Source organism: Humulus lupulus, chromosome 3 (assembly GCF_963169125.1).
Source record: "Humulus lupulus chromosome 3, drHumLupu1.1, whole genome shotgun sequence".
Taxonomy (NCBI): Eukaryota; Viridiplantae; Streptophyta; class Magnoliopsida; order Rosales; family Cannabaceae; genus Humulus; species Humulus lupulus.
The window spans coordinates 41053433-41074522 of NC_084795.1; the positions used below are offsets into that span (position 1 = coordinate 41053433).

Genomic DNA, 21090 nt, shown 5'->3' on the forward strand with positions numbered 1-21090 from the left:
TGTTAAGTGGGTGTACAAGACGAAGCTAAAGGAAAATGGCGAAGTTGACAAGCACAAAGTGTGACTGGTGGCTAAAGGCTATAAGCAAGAGTTTGGTGTGGACTACAAAGAAGTTTTTGCTCCAGTGGCGAGACATGATACAACCAGATTGGTCATTGCATTGGCTGCACAGAACTCATGGCCTATCTTCCAGATGGATGTAAAATTGACATTCTTACATGGAGACCTAGATGAACAGAAATATGTCCAAGAAATTTTAGACAGGTTCCAAATGAAGAATTGCAATCCTGTGGGCACTCCAACTGAGGTTAGTTTGAAGCTTATAAAAGATCCTGAAGGAAAGAAGGTTGATAGCACTCTATATAAGCAAATAGTTGGAAGCCTTATGTATTTGAAAGCCACAAGGCCAGATATAATGCATGGTGTGAATCTTATTAGTAGGTATATGGAATGTCCAAGGGAGATACATCTTCTTGCTGCAAAGAGAATTTTTCGGTACTTGTGGGGTACAACTGATTTCAGGCTCTTCTACCAGAAGGGAGAAAAAGCAGATTTAGTTGGTTTTGCTGACAGTGATTATGCAGGAGATTTGGATGATAGAAGAAGCACATCTGGTTATGTTTTTATGATGGGCTCAGGAGCAGTTTCATGGTCTTCAAAGAAGCAAGCAATTGTCACATTATCAACAACTGAAGCAGAGTTTGTAGCTGCAACAGCTAGTGCCTGTCAAGCTGTTTGGCTAAGGAAGATTCTTGAAGAGTTACACTTCAAGCAAGAGGGAGCCACCATAATTTATTGTGACAATAGCTCAGCAATTAAACTTTCTAAAAATCCAGTTCTTCATGGTAGAAGCAAGCACATTGATGTGAAGTGTCATTACTTAAGGGAGCGCATTGTGGAAGGCGTTATTGATTTTATTTATTGCAGAAGTGAAGATCAAGTTGCTGATATATTCACAAAGCCTCTCAAATTGCCTACATTTCAAAAACTAAGGAAGATGCTTGGTATATGTGCCTTGGATGATCAAGTTTGAGAGAGGGGAGTAAACTGAGTGTTTGTACACACATCAGTTTAAGAGAGGGAATGTTAGAAAAAATAAATTTATGAATTAATATGTTTTGCACGTGTCTTTAGGTGAGGAAGTGCATAGTCTGAATATGCAGTATAGTAATGGTTGTCCTAGTCTATAGGAATTTTCCTATTCTAATGGAGTTAGTATAGTAGTGGTCTGTAGTGTGAAGTGTATAGTTAGTGATCCTATTTTCTAGCAATAACTGTTGGTTAATAGCTCTATATAAAGAGTAAGTGCTTGTACGAATGTGTGTAGTTCTGAGAATGATAAAAAGTTTGTCTTTTGTCTTCTATATACGTGATATATATATATATATAGTTAGCATTTTCTACTCTTATCTTAACTTTTATTAGCTTTCTTATAAAGTACAACCACTTAATCTTCTAGCACTATCCAAGACTAAAATACTAACAAATAATTGTAAAAATTCAGTTGAGAGGTTAGTGTCTATAATTATCAAAATCTCATTAATATAGCATAAATAAATAAAAAATAATAGGTTTCCAATATTTAGCATAAATGTGCACAAATACCAAATATAAAATCTCAATGATCATCAGTTTGGTTGGACCCCTATCTCCTATGTAACATAGAGGAGAGATAATTTCTTGACCAAATAATAATAAAATAAAAATTAGTTTGTTCTTACCCTTTTGCAGCTTCTTTCTAGAACTTTCCATTTGGAAACAAACCCGATTCTATTGAAAGTTGATGAACTTTTTTTTTTATTTCAACACTAATCAATAAGTTTATTCTAAAAGACCGAATTAGAAATTTATTCTGTTTGAAATCTGCCTAAAAATGCTAAAAATTATAGCCATAATTCATAAATTCTATCATATACCCAGTTATTCTTTAGTTATTTATCATAAATTAGAAATCAAATATTTATCAATTTTAGTTATTCTTTATTCAATGCCTTATTACAATCCAAAATTTCCAGCACATTGAAATTTATTTATACTAAGATGGACACTCATCCATCCTTATTTGTTATATTTCTTACTTAATCAATTTAATTATTATTATTCAAAAAATTAGATTTAATTACCTGTGCAAATTTTTTCGGTGGATGGCAAACTGTTTCGAGGAATAGTAATGCTAGGCACACCTTATTTTATACATTTAAAATATACAATAATGTGATGGTGTTCTACCTTAATAAATTTGAATAGTTTAAAATGCCTACCACTATTATTATTGTGTATGTGCACTTAACATTATTCATTGAGAGAATTTTCTTTCTTTCCTTTTTTGGATAAAATTTTCCTTTTTCTTTGTTGTCGTAATGATCCCCAAAAAATATCCAATTACCTAATATAACCTATTGGAGTCCCACATTGAAATCAATGAATCTGGACAATAATGATTGTGTTCCTCAAATAAGATGATATTGGTATTGTTTAATTTAAAAGGATTATTATAAATATTAAATCACATATAAAAAAATCAGGTTAATTTCATTTTTATTTAAATTATGGAGACACTACAAGAAATAGTATTTTTTGCGGCGATATTATTTACAGCAAAGCAAATAAGCCTATTATTTGCGGCGGATATTTAAATTCGCCGCAAATAATTGTCTAAAAAATTATTAGGGAATTGTGGGATATTTATAGCGAAAAAAATTATTCACGACGGTATTTTTGCCACAAATAATGGTATTTAAAGGTGCGAGTGAATAAAAACTTATTTACGGCGAATAAATTATTTTTCGCGCACAAAAAAGGTGAACAGTCATGAAAACGTGAGTGAAAAGTTTGGTAGGAATTTTCCTGCAAGTATTTTTCGCTTCATATTTACGACGAAAATTGTATTATTTGCGGTGAAATGTTTCGTCGCAAATAATGATTTGGCTTTTAGGGTTTAAGTGGGACGGCGTCATTTTGCTAAATTATTATCAGTTGCATTTATTTGTGGCGAAAATATAGGGTATTTGCGGCGAAAATTTTCTTTCGCCACAAATAATAGCCACGATATATCAGCCCCAGTCTCTTCTTCTTCCTCATGTATGCGCCTCTCTTTCTCTCTCCTCTTAAGTTCTCTCTACAAACCATCCCTCGACCCCCTCCTTCGGCCCCAGCCAACCCCAGTCGAGCCTTCCCTGACCCCTTTCTCTCAGCCTCTCTCTCATAAATTCCCAAAAACCCATTTTCTTCTTAAAATTCCAAAAAAAAATTCCCAAAACCTCCACCACCACCCCATCCAACCTCACCACCGGAGAACAGTCACCACCCACCGTAGCAGGTATATCTCGGCCTCTCTCTCAATTTTTTTAAGATATAATTTTTTTTAATATTATTTTCCTAACACATTTAATTTTTGTGGCGCCACGACGACGACGACGCCGGAGTAATGCCAAAGTTTGGGCCTATATAGTTGAACCGAGAGGTATATATATATTTTTAGTTAATACTTGTATAAAAAATTTCTTTAACTTAGTAATAATAAAAATGGATATTTGCGGACTTTAATACCTAAATTTTTTTTTGTGGTAATAATACATAAATCTACAATTTCGGTGCAACCATTAGTACTCACCGTTAACTTGCCGTTAAGTATCCACGTGACACATTTTATACTCGTAAATTTAGGTACTAAAGTGTAACTTTATAAATGATTTGGGTACTATCGCCGCCAATATCCCTAAATTCTTTAAATACTATAAAAATCATTTTAAATTTTAAAAAATATAAAAGATTATTATAAACTAATTAATAAAACTAAAATTTGTAAATTTGAAACAACCCAAATTAAAACTGAAACTCAAAATCATCCCAAAATTTATATTATTAATTAGTTTTTAATAATATTTTATATTTTTTAAAATTTTAAATAATTTTTATAGGGAAATTTCAATTTGTATGTGTGATAATTTCTATAATTACAAAAAAAATGCTAGGCATATTAAAAATTTCAAAATAATGCTATTTTTTGGCACTTTACCCAAAATGTCATTTCCATTTCCTCCTCACTTTTCACTTCTCATTTCTCTCTTCTCTCTTCTCTCTTCCCTCTCTCTCTCTCTCTCTCACCTCACAGCACCACCAACACCACCACCACACTAAATATTGTATTTCGAACGGATCTGAACATGATTTTTGAGTTTTTTTTGCAATTTTTTTCAAATCTGAAACTCTGAAATCTGCAAAAAATCAACCTTGCTCGATAGTGGTTCGATGGTGCTCGATGCCAGCTTGATGAGACCTTCAAAATCATGATTTTTCATGAAAAAATGACTTTGCTCGATGGTGGTTCGATGGTAGCTCGATAGTGGCTCGATGGTGCTCGATGCAATTCTTGCAAAAGGGTTTAACGCCCAAATCGTGACAACCACTAAGCGGTGGTTGTATTATAATCAGGCGGTCGATCCACAAGGAGGTAACCTATACTCAAAGATTAGTAGAAAATAACACAAAAATTAGTAACAATAAATGAATAAAAAGATGGGAATGAAAAGAGATTTGAGATTTTGGTATTGTATTTTTGATAAAGTGATTAAATGAGATAAGTGAAATAAAGGTAAGATGTAATCAAGAGTTTGAGAAAATGAAAGGTTTTAAGAATCATCCATATGCTTGTTTAGTTACTTGGTTACTTGATTTACAAAAATACACAAGTAAATAGTTCACATCCCAACATTTGCTTGGAAAATCTAACATTAAAGTTCATATATTTTTTCTAACACAAGTCCATTTGAGTTATAAAGTTCTTTACTTTAAAAGCACAATGTTAATCTTATGAAAAATCTAAAAATGACAAAATACCCAAAGGCAATAATGCAATAGAAGATTAGACATAAAATTAGGTATCAATATTACCTTTACTAATTAGAAGTACATAGAAAGAGCATGACTAATCATATATACTATTAGCATAAGTGAATAAAGATAACAAAATAAAGATAGAGATGAAAGAACATAAATAACTCAAATATATTACATTAAGAACATAGTAAATCAAAGTAGCAAAATAAAATCACTAGCATATGGAATCATCCCTAACATTTCTAGGAAGATTAGGCCATTATGCTCATGATTCTCACAAAATTCTAAGAAGAAAATATGAGAAGAAAGTGGGTGGAAATTTTGTTATAGTTTCTCTACTCTAAAAATTACATACCAAATGTGAAGAAAGTGTCAATATTTATAGATGAAGAAAATGACTAAAAAGAAATTAAACAACAAAATGGGGTTTACAAAATAAATCTGAAACATTAATAATAAAATATGATTTTAAAAAAATCAAATCTTATTATTAATATTACCCTAGCTATTTTTGTGTATAGTCAAAATACTTTTTTTTTAAAATATCACAAAAACATGAGCTTTAAAGCTCAAAATAGCAATTTTACAAGGCCCAATACCCACAAAATATGGGTTGAAGGTGGCTGGTGGCAGATGTGGGTTTTGACCCATTCCTAGCCAATGGGAAACTGCCACGTAGGCAGCTGGCTGGGCTTAGAGGAGCTTCAGATGGGCCTGCGGATTGGGGTAATTGTGCATTGGGCTGGCTTTTCGTTGGCCTTCAGTGGGCATGCTGGGCTTTCGGCTGAAACATGTTGAAGCTCACATTGAAGGAAGCTGCTGAAAATGGATGGAGTTGGAGGACACGTGGCGCACTGGGAGCAACGGCTGAAGGAAAAGGTTGGGACGTGAGCTGCTGGTGCTGAAAGGAGTTGGGCCAGACTGGTGATGGGCTTCTCCTTTGGATTGGGCCAGCTACTAAGGAAAAAAAACACAAATTACTCTTTCAAAAATGCCAACCTTGATTAATTCTTTTCATTTTTTTTCTTTTGCTTTTATTGATGTAAAAATGCAACATAAATTAAATTAAAATTAATATTTTCCATTAAAGAAATAGATCAAAATAAATTTAAGGAAATATTAATTAAAATTTAATTTAATTTAAACTTTAAGCTTAGTAAAATGTCATTTTTAAGCACTAATCAAAGAGACATAATTTTTCACTTGGGTGTCCGTTTGGGGTGATTTTGTTTTATTTTGGGTATTTTTTCAAGATCTAGACGTTTGACATGTTCATATGCACATTTGTGAAGTGTAACACTTGTAAAAAATATAAAAGTGCAAACATACCTCATGTTTAAGACATCTTTTGGTATATTTTTAAGTTTTAAACTTCCCAAATGTGCATATGAGTATGTTAAACGTGTAGATCTTGAAAAAATACCCAAAATAAAAAAAAATCACCCCAAACGGACACCCGAGTGAAAAATTATGTCTCTTGCAAGAATCACATCAAGCACCATCGAGCATCATCGAGCACCATCGAGCCATAATGGAACCACCATCGAGCAAAGTCATTTTTTCATGAACAATCTCGATTTTGAAAGCCCCATCGAGCACTATCGAGAAACCATTCGTTGGGGCCTTCAAGATCGAGATTTTCATGAAAAAACGAATTTGCTCGATAGTGGTTCGATTATGGCTCGATGGTGCTCGATGATGCTCGATGGTTCTCGATGTGATTCTTGGAAGAGACATAATTTTTCACTCGGGTGATTGTTTGGGGTGATTTTTTTTTTTTTTTGTATTTTTTCAAGATCTACACGTTTAACATACTCATATGCACATTTGGGAAGTTTAAAACTTAAAAATATACCAAAAGATGTCTTAAACATGAGGTATGTTTGCACTTTTGTATTTTTTACAAGTGTTACACTTCACAAATGTGCATATGAACATGTCAAACGTTTAGATCTTGAAAAAATACCCAAAAAATAAAATAAAAAAAAAATCACCCCAAACAGACACCCGAGTGAAAAATTATGTCTCTTGCAAGAATTGCATCGAGCACCATCGAGCCCCATCGAGTCACTATCGAGCTACCATCGAACCACCATCGAGCAAAGTCATTTTTTCATGAAAAATCATGATTGTGAAGGTCTCATCGAGCTGGTATTGAGCACCATCGAGCCACTATCGAGCTACCATCGAACCACCATCGAGCAAAGTCATTTTTTCATGAAAAATCATGATTTTGAAGGTTTCATCGAGCTGGCATTGAGCACCATCGAACCACCATCGAGCAAGGTCGATTTTCTGCAGATTTCAGAGTTTCAGATCTGAAAAAAATCGCAAAAAAAACCCAAAAATCATGTCAAAATCTGTTCGAAATATAATATTTAGTGTGGTGGTGGTGTTGTGAGGTGAGAGAGAGTGAAATAAGAGAGAAAGAGAGAGAGAGGGAAGAGAGAAGAGAGAAGAGAGAAATGAGAAGTGAAAAGTGATGAGGAAATGGAAAGGGCATTTTGGGTAAAGTGCCAAAAAATAGCATTATTTTGAAATTTTTAATATACATAGTATTTTTTTGTAATTATAAAAATTATCAAGCATACAAATTGAAATTTCCCTTTTTATAATATTTAAATAATTTAGTCTAAAATCATCCCAAAATCCATATGTGCCACATGGATATTTAACGGGCAGTTAACGGTGAGTACTAACGGTTGCACCAAAATTGTAGATTTATGTATTACCGCCAAAAAAAAATTGGGTATTAAAGTGTAACTTTTGAAAAAATTTGGGTATTATCGCCACCAATTAGACTAATAAAAATGTATCACGTGGATATTTAACGGTCAATTAACGGTGGGTACTAACTGTTGCACAAAAATTGTAGATTTATGTATTATTACCGCCAAAAAAAATATTTGAGTATTAAAGTGTAACTTTTGAAAAAAATTGGGTATTATCACTACCAATATCCCTAATAAAAATAATATTGTGTTTGAATTATTGATATTGAAAGTTTTATATTCAATTTATTAGTTTGATTTTTTATGATAAAAGTTTGATTTTATTTTTATTTAAAATTTTGATGTTAGTATATGTTTGTAATACAATAATGTTTTTTGAATTGTTTTACTTATTTATTGTATTGAATATGTTGTATGTTCTAGACTGGATTTAATTGTTATTTGTAGATTTAAAATTTTGGGATAATTAGAAATATAGTCGTTATGTCGTTGAAATTTCAGTAGATTTTTAATCAATTAAAATATAAAATAAATTAAACTTTTTAATGATAAAATTACTAAATAACTATTAGAAAATAAAAAATTTAATTAATGTAATACTAACTTAATTAAATAATTTAATAAAATAAATTTTTACAATAAAATTAGATTTTAACATTTAAAGAAATTAAATCAGATTTAAATAATTATAAAACTAAAAAAATTGATATTTGATAAAAATTTAATTATAAAGAATTAATAATTTTTTGTATTTAAATAAAAATTAAATCTAAACGACAAATTAAACTTTTTAATAATAAAATTACTAAATAACTATTAGAAAATAAAAGCTTTAATTAATGTAAGACTAACTTAATTAAATAATTTATTAAAATTAAACTTTTACAAAAAAAAAATTTAACATTTAAATAAATAAAATAATATTCAAATAATTAAAAAACTAAAAAAATGATATTTAATAAATTGTAATCATAAATAATTAATAATTTTTTCTATATTTAAATAAAAAATTCAATTTGAACGATAAATTAATTTTTTTATAATAAAATTACCAAAAAACTATTATAAAATAATATCAATCATAAGGCTTATTTAATTTAATAATTATTTCAGATAAACATTAACACATAAAATAGATAATAAAGTTAAACTATACAAATAATAATACATGCAATGATTTTTAAATTTAAACATTATAGAATATATGATATAAGGAAATGTCATTAAACTTAACAAATCATAAGACATCATAAGACCATTTTTTATTTGTCTTGTTTTTCTTTGGTAGTAAGATTTTATTACCAAAAATAGGATAGAATGATTATTATCACTTAGAAATGATTTTTTTATTATTTGTAATCACTAAATACCTTAGACCCGTTCTTTATTAATAAATTATTTATCTAATAAGTTATTTCTTTGTGTTCAGGCGAACCCGAAATCTGGGAATGTACCGAGTTACATTGAAAGTTGGAAGCAATTCCACACCTACAAGGAGAAAGAAGAATTCGTCAATGAGCAAGCAAAAACGGACTATGTAAGAATTATCTTATTGTTTGACCTTAAAACCACTATGGTTTGGATGTATTACTGATATTTTTATGTAAAAATAGGAAATAATGTACAAAGATTTTGAAGCGCAAAGCCAGCAAGTCTCGTCTTCCATTTCTGATAAAGGAAGCACGATTGAAGAAAGGATGATCATGAGAAAAGTGTTGGGTGAACGTCCCGACCATGAACAAGGAGTTGATCGCACATTAAAGGGGGAAAAGGCCTCCAGCAGTCAATCTCAGACTCAGGCACAGTCGTCATCATACACCCAGCCCACTCAATCCAATGATAATAATAACATGATGGGACAGGCGATGGCTAACTTGCTGCGATAATACAAAGTAGAAATTGAGTTCCTGTCTCAGTGCCTTCCTCCTGAATCCCGCCCACCACCTCAAACAATGAGATCGGTTGAAGTAACTCAATGGTGAGAGATGTATGCAACTGCACCTTTACAAGCTCCACCACCGCCTCCACATATGTTCGGAGATGAATCGCCTATACATGTTCCCTCGCCAATCCCGCCTCAATCTACATTTAGAAATGACACGTCTTCGTCAGCACCTTTGCCACGATCTCCATCGCCCCCAATCATTCAGTATCCAGATGATAGTGATGATGATGATGCGATCAACTTAGGATAGATTATATAGTTATATAAATAGTAGTGTTTATTTGTTTTAATACTATAAAGACAATTATTAATATTAGATTGTATGGTCTATTTTCTTATCAGTTAATGGAGACTACAATTCTGATTTAAATTTTTTTTTTTATTTCTGTTACACTATTTGCGGCAAAAATATATTGTATTTGCGGCAAATAATTCATCGCAAATAAGAGTCAAACAAAACAAATCACTCATCCTTTGCGGCGAATAATAAGACTATTTGCGGTAAATTATTTTATATTTTCGCCACAAATAAAAGTCAATTACGACAAAATCCAGAATTATTTGCGGCGGATTTACTGATATTTGCAGCATTATGTTCGCCGCAAATAATTTTATTCGCTGCAAATAATGGTATTTACGACGATCTTTTTGCGACGAAGTATTTGCGGCGAATTATGTAGGTATCTGTAGCAAAATTGATCGCCGCAAAAATCCTAATTTCTTGTAGTGAGATGCTTTATTGTTTATATTAGTTTGAGAATATTTGGTTTAATTATAAAATTATGACTATTATTAAGTTTGAAGATAAACTTAGAGAAATTATAAAATATTTTTATTATAATATAATAACTTTTGCAAAATTTAATCCAATATGAGAATTTTTTATTAATAACGATAACTTTATTTGTATTATTTATTTTAAAATATTCATATTAAAAATTGACACATAAAAAAAATATATTCATATTGAAATATTTACTGAGAATATATATTTATATTGGAATATCCTAAGATAAAGTATTTTAATACTATTTACATAAAAGAAGTAATAACACAATTATCAACTATCATGTAGTCTAAGTGGTTCCACATCTCTCCCCTTAAAAAGGAGGTCAATGGCTAAATCCCTCCCCACTCCCCCTCTAATAAAAAATAATCAATCATTATTATTAATTATGTTATTTAGTAATATAAAACTATAACACAATTATTTTATTAAAAACTTCATATATTTATCTTATACTATATTAAATACTAGCAACGTGTAATCTACGTTTGTTTAGTTTTATTTGTAGAATTTATTAATTATTTTTATTAAATTTGTATCAATGTCATATAAATTTTAAATAAATAAACAATATCATATGTAAAAGAATAACATAAACATATTAACCTTGTGCAATAATTCATTTTGTTTTATTGTGCATTTTAAACCAAAATATTGTTTATGATTTTTTTTAAAATATATATAATATGATAACATTTTTAAACATAAATGATATTTTTTTATAAAAATTAAGTTTATGTATTATATATTATTATTATTATAATAATATTTAAATTTATATTAATATAAGTATTAAATATTATTATAATGATAGTATTTTATAATAATTGAATTCATATTAATATAATTAGTAAAAAATTAAGATTACATATTTTTATCATATTAATATTTTATAACATTTAAATATATATTAATATATTTATTAAATATTTAGTCTTGTATTATATATTATTATAATAATAATATTTTAATTTATATTAATATAATTAATAAATATCTATTTTAAGTTAATTTTAAGGAATTTTTTCTGAAATAACCAAATACTATTAAAAAATAACATATTTACTATTACACGGCAATAATAATTGTTACACGACAAAAATAACTTTTGTACGACACAAAAGTTTTTAAAAAAAAAAAAAAAAAACTACTTGATCTCTCCTTCGCAGGTGGCAAGATCCCTCCTTCTCAGGCGACCCACGGCATCGGCGAGAAGCTTTGCTTCTGTAATCAGCCACTGCAAACCCAGCAAGGAGAGAACTCTATGAACGCCGGCAAGAAACCTCCATGGGCATCGGACACCGGTGCGAACTACTTGCTCTCTCCTTCGCAGGTGGCAAGACCATTCCTCTCTCAGGCGACCCACGATGATTTCGACCTGAAACAACAACCAATCTCGACCGGAAACAACAGCAAAACTACAGACCACAACTACAGTCGATCTCGATCTAAAAAGCAACAACACAACAACAGTTGATCTCAATCTGAAAACTACAACACAACTACAGCCTCGATCTCGATCTGAAACGCAGCAACATCAAAACAGCATAGTTGTCGGCGATCTGGATCTGACAACAACAACAGCAAAATCTACATACAAAAAACTGAAAACCACCATTCAATCTTAGAAAAATTGGTCTAACAAAAATAAAATAACAAAAATGGGCTGGTAATGAATAGGGAGCTTTTCCTTCGCTGATCACCTATGGCAAAGAACCTCAAAGCAACGGAAAATCTCCATGGATGCCGACAATCAAGCTTTGCAAAAGCAATTGTACCTAAAACAACAGCAAGATATCAAGGCAACAATTGAAACATTCAAATCGAGTGAAACTTTGTTGATGGTCTAATTTATTCATCAATTTTTGTTGCTTTCTGGTTATTTTCGAATATCTAAAAGGGAAAACACTGAATTAAAATTTTGGGTAGTATAATGAGAACAAAGAGAGTATTTTTTTTTAATTTAAATTTAAAACATTGTTGTTGTCGAGTTGTTGGAATGTTGTGTTGACGTTGTTGTCAATGATCCTATCATATAAGTTGTACAAAAAACGCAAAATCAACATCAAGCCAACAACGATCTCTAATGGTAATGGTGTGATTGCTGTGAAAATTTGAATATGAATAAAAAAAATGAAAGAAAAAGATGAAAAGAGAGTTGTTGGACACGATAAATTAAAAGGGAAAGTAATAACTTCTGAGCATCATAAAAGAAAAGATAAATAATAATAAAGTAGAAAAGGACCCACAAGTCAAAGACTCATAAATGTTTCACAACTTTTTATGGAGCTGATGTTTTTATTGCATTCAAAATAAAAGTGAGAAGAATGTCAATTTAAGTTTAAATTATTAAAATAATACAATAAATGATTACAAAGTACATGGATAGGCCATGTAGTATAAATGTAATATTTAAAAATCTAATACGGTATAAAAATAAAATGCAAATAAAAATGTCATGTGACAGTAAATTTGTTAAAATAGTGTTATTTTTGGCACTTTATGTAAAATTATCTGATTTTAAAAGTATATTCCGTTAAATATTTAGAATATTTTATTAAAATTAACAAATAAACGGTTAAAATCATAAATTTTTGTTATCTATGTATCATTTATACAGAAGAGATAATCTATCATTTATTTCAACAACAATATCACAATTTTCATGTTTATATAACAAAAGCACAATCATTTTTTTAATCATTCATTCAACAACTCAATACATGCAAATGTACTTTTTTTTAAACTAAACGAATTAAGAGCATATAAACATGGCAAGTAATGTATATATATATATATATGCACCTGTATTTTACACCAAAATAGTATGCATATGACAGGAAAAATTCAACCAATCACATTGATGTAAGATGAGTCCTACTAAATTAAGAAACTTTGCCATTTAAATATGCGTAATGTTTTAGTATAAAAAGTGTGCACGTATCATTACACCTATTGGACTACTTTTATTGGTTGAAAAATAATATTATAATTGCGAAACAATATAATTAAAATAATGAATTTCCTGTTGCGGAATAAAAGAAACATTCCAAGGTTTATATCCAACTTTAGTAAAAAGCAAGAATTTGTAAGTTTTTTTAAAATATAAATATATATGTTTTTTGTTAGAAAAATTATATGTTAATTTAGTGAAAATTAGAAAAATCAACAAGTGGTTTAATTGGTTTTCAATTCCTATTTGAGTTTTGGTGATTGGTATCAAGGGGTAGATTTTTCTTCGTTTCAAAAGGATGGGTATAATGTGTCATCAACAATTTTTTTTTATTAAGTAAATGTTTTTAATTAGCTAAATATTTTAATAACTTTACATCTATTAGCTATACATAAAAATTGGTCTTAGACTTTATGTGTTTTTTTATTCATTTATAATTTTATCTAAAAATTTATTGATAATTATACTATAAATCAAAACTATTAATCAGACATTCAAAACCAAACAAACATACGTCGTAAATAATGAAATCTAGACAATAGACACACATAATTAGCTTAACATTCGAGTCATTTGACACCTCTTTGTATATAAACCCAATTTTAAGCTTCTACCATTCAATGATAACCTTTTGGTAAAATTAGGGGAAACTTAATATAATCTACACAACTTTTAAAATCATGCCCAACATTTTACAGAATTTGTAACAAGCATGCAAATGTATTCTTTAAAAAACATTTATATTGGCTTTTCTTTCTTTTTTGTGTGTGCAAATAGTTTAGTCTGCAAAATACAAATCATCATATTACGCCGCAACCTGGTACTTAAGATCCTTAGCAATAAGAGCATTAGAACTCCATCAAAGAAAATCTACAAAATAATTCGACCTGGTAACGAACAGTTACTTGCCCAGCTCACATTTATCTAATTTATGAAGATACAAAGGGAAAAACCAGTGAGCACATATAGAACAAATCAAAATATTTTTCCATTCCTCGGGAAAAGTAATTGATTTTCAAAAAAACATGGAAGGATGGATGGTCAATTACAAACAACTTTATGTATATTTTTCAGGAGGCAGAGGAGACCATAGCGCAGACTCCTATGAGGCTAATAATATATCAGATAAAGGATCAAATCAACATTACCAGAACTATGTCAAAGAATTTGAGGGAAAAAATCACAAGCACACAATTCTCACACATCAAAATCCACAAGATTTCTAGGCATACAATAAAGCCAATTGTCTGCCAGATAAATGGAAATAGGATTCAGGGCACCAATGAAATATCTTTGAAGTATTCATGCTCGAGAGCACTCCTTGCTGTAATTCTTTTGCTGGGATCCATGCAAAGCATTTTCTGTCAAGTTACCAAAAGAAAAGTGCTTAAAAAATAGCAAAACTAAATTAATTATGTATAACATCCAATAAATAGAATCTTTGTAATTTTCAGAAATCTTTAGTGTATAGTAGAAGTGAATTTTCAAGTGTCATCCAAGGATTTCTGTATAATATTGAAAAGATACCAAATAACTTACAAGATAGTTTTTAAGGAGCAAGAGATATATAGAATTTCTTTAAATCCATTTTACTTTCACTCTCAACAAAGCCCTTATACTATATGTAAACGAAATTAAATAACAGAAAGAAGCCTCCGTAGATCCGAACTTACAGAAAGAAGATCGACACCAGCTGACCCAATATTTGGAACAACAGTTGCCAAGTCCTGCCACAAAAACGGTACGTCATTGAACGTTCACAGTGACACAAGTTTTTAAAAAATCATAAAGACAAATAGACAACTACAAATGGTAAAAGCAAAATATTACCTTTGAAGGCCACTTAGGAAATGCAGATTTAAAATCAGGCAAAGAACAGACACCAGGCCATGTATCTTCATTTGGAGTACCCAAGATTCTTCACATAAAAAAACAACCATGTGAGAATATATTACATGCATGCAAATTCAGAACATCTTTTGTGAATTCTATTAAATTTTAGAAGTTCAGGCATCATTTTCCCACAATCTCTAAATGACCAAATCTCACCAATAAATTTGTTTGTTCTTTATCCATTACAATATAAATACAATTAAAATACAGTGATGAAAGATAAATCAACTTCCACAAGGTCAGCAAATATTTCCTTTCATGTCTCCACACTACTATTATATCAGCAGATTGTAATTACGAAATCGAGAACAGAGGTCCTAAGAACAAGCTTAGTGTCATTGACCACGTATGGCTATCCTACAGTCATTGGTTGTTATACTTCTGTTATTTAAGTGCATTTGGGTAGCAATAATAGAGTAAAAGCTTTCAGGAAATTTAGTTTTTCAATTATTTATATTTAAAATCCATAACTTAGTGAAGTGTGAAAAGTATTTTGATGTCAAAAGTCAGTTTGTTTTGATGCTAAATTTCTCAAAAAATCTAATTTGACACAACATTCCCTCGAGTCTACACATTCATATTATTTGGTATAAGTGCGAACATACATAAAGGGAGTAAGTTATGGAGCCCATCCAAAGTGCATACATTATATACAAAAAATGAAGTCCACCTCGTCTAGAGAAAATTAAATTTAGGTACAAGTTTGATAAAGAATACAAGTTTCAAAGAAGGCAACATGTGAGCTACTAGTGAATGCATTCATAATGATCAACATCAAGGTGATGAAAATTTTCAACGAGAACCATGCAAGATAATATTACTTTCTTTTCAAGTTGGTGTCTTTTCTCACTGGTTCTCAAAGAATGAAAAATAAAAAAAATGAAGATCCAGAAACACGATAAGAAGGAAAAGTTCCTTTTTCAGGTCCAATGCTTCCAATGGTTCATTCTTCAACCATGTGAGTGAGGAGAAGGGTTATGTTTATCAATTATATTTTTTTGAATTTGTTTAATTTTTATTTGTAAACTCTACTTTTATTTTGAATAGGCAGTAGTTGTTAACTATCCTAAGTTTAGGCTTATTTCTCTTTTTGGGATAGTCTTATTGCTAGTTTGAAAGTATATAAAACACACACATTTATATATAGAGAGAGATTCTTCTAGTTTAGTAGTTAACATGGAGTGGAGTTGGGTTGTATAAGTGTTGATAGTGAAGTCCATAATTTTAGGAAATTTAGATTTCAGTTATTTGTATTTAAAAGTCAATAATAATGGTGTGCAGATTATTTTTATTGTCCAAAGTATGTTTTGAAGGCTCAAGCTACTCGAAAACTCAACTTCAGAGATCAAGACAGCCATTAATGAGTCTATTATAATTTTTATTTTGAAATTAGATACACATTTGTATCATCAGCAGTTTAATTCGCCTTTTATTGAAACAATTTAACAATTTTTTGTGTACAAGTACAGTATTTTCACCAGAAGAACACAAGGAAAAGAAAGGCAACAGGGAGGGATTGGGGTTGTGTACTTCAGTTGGAAGTATATTCACCTGAATATCTTGAACAACTCATCAATTTCAGAGTCACCAGGAAATAAAGGTCGTTGATTCACCATCTCAGCATATATACATCCCACTGACCACACATCAACAGGGGTAGAGTATTGACGAGATCCAAGCAATATTTCTGGTGCTCTGTACCAGAGGGTCACCACCTAGACAGAGTCCCAGAAAAATTATTTACCCAATCTTGAATATAATTCATTAACTGAAGTTCAGCATCTTAAATCTCATTAAGAAGTAGTTGTCTTACTCAAGAAAGGCATAAATTAAAAAAAAAAATGATAAATGACATAACTTTACCAAAAAAAAGTCATTATTGTTTACCCAGAAGTTATTGAAATATTGCGATAAACCAAGTTTCTACAACCTCATAGCTATCTAGGAAGCTGATGCTGATGCATACAATTCTAGACATGTACAAATCAATTTACAAAACAACTCCCGATTTGTTTTTAACTTCACATATTTTTTTTTCATAATAGTACATTAAATTAAACTTGCTAGTCAAGCTTCCATATACCACCTGCTTTACATTTACAGCAGCTGTCTGATCTCTAGAAATTAAATATGCTTTAAAATATAACATACTTTTTTTTTGAAAAAGTTAAAATATAACATACTCAGATTAAGCTTCCATGCCCTCTTTTACTTCATATATTACTTTTGGATTTGAAGGGAGTGGAAGTTGATAGTTTATTAATACTCAGCTAGTAGAAAAGAACTATGAGCACGGAAGGCAACCTAAAACCATTGCTAATTAATAATACCTCGTGAGTAAAGGTCCTGACTGGAATACCAAATGCTCTGGCCAGTCCAAAATCTGCAAGCTTTAGTGCATTGGTGCGGCGATCTATCAATAAATTCTGGGGCTTTAGATCTCGATGAAGAACTCTATGAGAATGACAATAAGCAATGCCACGGAGAATTTGATAAAGAAACATCTGCAGAAGAACAAAATGACCAATATGAAGTTCTATTTCATATTCCAGTCAACAAGAAAAACCGATTCATTCAAGTTAATGTATCTACAACCTACAAACAATACATAATACCTTATTATGAGATAAGAAAACATAATTAAAATTATAGATAAAAAATAATGAAAAGCCTGCAACTTTTAGTAAAGCACTAAATTTCAAGGTCAAATAATGAACCATCACACAAAGTACATAAGGTGTTAACGAGTAAAGAAGAACTCACTTTTATCTGGTGTAGATCTTTTCCGAAGTCTGGAGAAGAATCCATGTGCTTCTTTAAATCCAAGTCCAGGTATTCAAAAACCAAATACAAACGCTTCTCACTGTGTACTACATCCTGTAACCTGTCAAGTGTCGACCAAATACCCATAACCCATCAACAACATTCCATTGCTCCTCTCATTAGATGTAAACAAAAGAAAATTTAAAAAAAGAACAGGAAGAAAATGGTTTTATAAGAAACAAAACCTTTTAAAAAAAAGCTTTTGAAGTACAAGGACAGTTAAAATTGAAAAAGTTTCCTAGGTTATAACAATATAGTTTTGCACAATAGGTGAATTTTTCCACAAACATTGTGAAACATTTCTTCCAAGTGCTCACATCTTTTAGGATCTGAAATATAAGCATTCACAGAATTAACTATCACAAACTAAAAACCAACCCGCTAAAATTAGTATCTAAAAGATGTTTTACACCAGAGAACTTTTTGTCTAAGCCATTTACTTCATCATTCCAGAGCTAATCATAATTGTAATTGTCAATTTTTTTATCATTAATTCATTGGTGTCCAAACATATTAGTAGGAATGCAAATTTGTATCTAAAAGAACAAGGAAGCACAAGAAAAGGGAACAAAAAGTGCAACAATAATTTTGTCAAAAAATAAGTGCAACAATAATGTACTGTAGTTTAAATACCTGACAATGTTCCCATGCTGCATTTCTTTCAAGAGAGAAATCTCTCGTATAGCTGTACTTGGCACTCCTTCGTCTTCTTGCTCCAGACGAATCTTCTTCAAAGCTATAGTTTCATTAGTAACACGATCACGGGCCTTGTAAACCACACCATAGGTTCCTTCACCAATCTTCTCAACTTTTTCGTACTAACAAATAAAAAAACATTGCCAATCAAAGTAATCAGGAAAAAGGATTTATTTAGAATTAAAAAGTAGAGAGAAAAGAATCAACCACTAACCTGGTCCATAGTCAAGATCAGGTTGCGATTATGCTTACGTGAGCAGTGAATCCTAAAGGATAGGAAACAATTAGCATGTTTATCTTATACATGAGTGTTTCTTTCAAACAGTTTATATAATATGTAATATAGCACATCTATGTGTGTTTCTTATCTGCATACAAAATAAAAGTACCACAACATGGAAATTGATCCAAATTCATACATACATGTAACGAAACTTATCATAATATGCAGTCCAATAAAATTCTTCGAAATTGTAACCAATAAATACCAACCTTCATAAAATGCCTATGGAGTCATTCAATACAGAGCATGGAGATGTTGAAGCCATGGTGAAATCTTTTTTGCTAGTAGCAACTTGATTTATCCCTGTATCATATAGAAATCTGAATTAACTTAATTCACATTCAACAACATTCTAAAATTAAAAATAATTAGATGTAATTTGACTTTACCGATTTTTTCCCCAAGACTATAGAAGTCATTCAGTGGTCACACACTATTCCAACCCCTCCTCTATCTTTCGAGTTAATGCAAATTAAAAGAGATAATGGCTCCGTGTTAAACACCTTAGCAGTCTAAAGCATCTCATTCTTAAATGTAGAATCCCATAATATTCATTAAAAAAGATAACAGGATCCCACATAATTATGGATTTATGTTTACTTTTTAGACTAATTGTTTTATCTTTTAGTTTTTAGCAAAGTAAAGTACATCACTCTTAAATATAGAATCCCATAATATTCATTGATTAAGATAACAGGATCCCACATAATTATGGATTCAGTGTTTTCTTTTAAGACTCAATTCTTTTTTTTTTCTTCTTAATCTTAATTATTTGATGAAGATATACTAGACCCAAAAACACACTTGATTTGGTCAATCAGTTTCAGTACCAGCAGATACTAGTGAAACCTGATGAACCAAAAATTAAAATAAATATATAAAGTAGCTCAATTTGACCAAGAATGTAAGATCTCAGTTCATCAGTCAACACATAAACTAACATTATCACCAAGAATTACTATTTTCTTTTTCTCCATTTACTTCTTTCTTCCCAATCAGCTATATATAAGTTGACTGAATCAAATCAACAAGTAAAGAAGAAAGCATACCTAAGATAAGAATGGAGTGTCAACAAAAGGAAGTAGAAAGCACGCGCTGCAAGCAAAAGCTCTGTCCACGAGTTCAGATGAAATGTGAGTATATATAAACAAATAGACATCATGTATACAATGTATATAAATATATAGCAGAGAGAGACGATACCAGAAGAGCGAGTGAGTGGCCGACGGCGGTTCAGCCGGTTGAGCGGCGGTTGACGACGGATCAGTGTGTGTAGACAGCAAACATAGGTGGAAATGAAAATTGAACAAAAATAGTGTGTTGATTTTATGATGATCTCTTTGGTCTTAGGGTTTTTTTTCTTATATGATTTTTTATTTATTTATTTATTTATATATTTGTTTATCAAAAGATTTTAATTATTTTCACTCAAATTGCTTTTCGTGTGTGTGAAACGACAGCAACTCATTTTACACTTTTGTAAGTAGAAAATACACTAGTACTTGTTGATTAGCTTGAGTGTGTTCTAGTCCAAAGTATATTAGGGGCCAAAATTATTAAGTAATGTTAAAAGTTGCTATGGATATCAAAAATCGACCAAGAAAAAAAAAGTTTTTAGTCCCAACAAAATGTCAGACACCCGCACGGCCCTAGGCCTCACGAGGTCATTCCAGGCCTCCAAGCCGCATCACCTCGTAAGACGCCTCTGCCACGTGCACATGGCCCTTAGCCATGCCCCTCGGTGTCAAGGCCACAGCCTCATGAGATGCCTCGCGCATGGGCCTCGCGGACACCACTCCGGCAGCACCCAGCTGCGCCTCGCGCATGGGCCGGACACCACTTCGCCCAGCACCCAGCTGCACCTCACGCATGGGCCTCGCGGACACCACTCCGACAGCGCCTAGCTGCGCCTCGCGCATGCCAACACCTCACACACCATTACGCCTGGCGAGACCCGCATGCTCAACGGCACCATCCCACCTCACATGCGGCCAAGGAGCCTCATGCAGTGATGCCTCGGCTAGGAGGGCCTCACGCGCACGCTGGTGGCCTCGCACACATGCTGGTGTCTCGGCCAGGAGGGCCTCGCACACACACCTGTGTCTCGGCCCGGAGGGCCTCGCGTCGGTGCTCCAGCCG

The 21090-nt window shown here is 31.4% G+C and overlaps 1 protein-coding gene across 2 annotated transcripts; it reads right to left on the minus strand.

The window, feature by feature from the left end:
* Nucleotides 1-14220: 14220 nt before the first annotated feature.
* LOC133822570 (cell division control protein 2 homolog) lies at nucleotides 14221-20312 on the minus strand. 2 transcript variants are annotated; one of them, XM_062254947.1, is made up of 12 exons: nucleotides 20155-20312; nucleotides 20001-20061; nucleotides 19341-19405; nucleotides 19161-19254; nucleotides 18883-18934; nucleotides 18606-18790; nucleotides 17913-18033; nucleotides 17480-17653; nucleotides 16701-16864; nucleotides 15087-15174; nucleotides 14930-14983; nucleotides 14221-14617 (listed from the first exon to the last, which is right to left on the minus strand). In XM_062254947.1, the coding sequence occupies exons 5-12, from the start codon at nucleotides 18889-18891 to the stop codon at nucleotides 14528-14530; spliced, it is 885 nt and encodes a 294-aa protein (XP_062110931.1). In that variant the 5' UTR covers nucleotides 18892-18934; nucleotides 19161-19254; nucleotides 19341-19405; nucleotides 20001-20061; nucleotides 20155-20312; the 3' UTR covers nucleotides 14221-14527. The 2 variants fall into 2 exon arrangements, with proteins under 2 accessions (XP_062110931.1, XP_062110930.1); XM_062254946.1 differs by lacking the exon at nucleotides 19341-19405.
* Nucleotides 20313-21090: the final 778 nt, after the last annotated feature.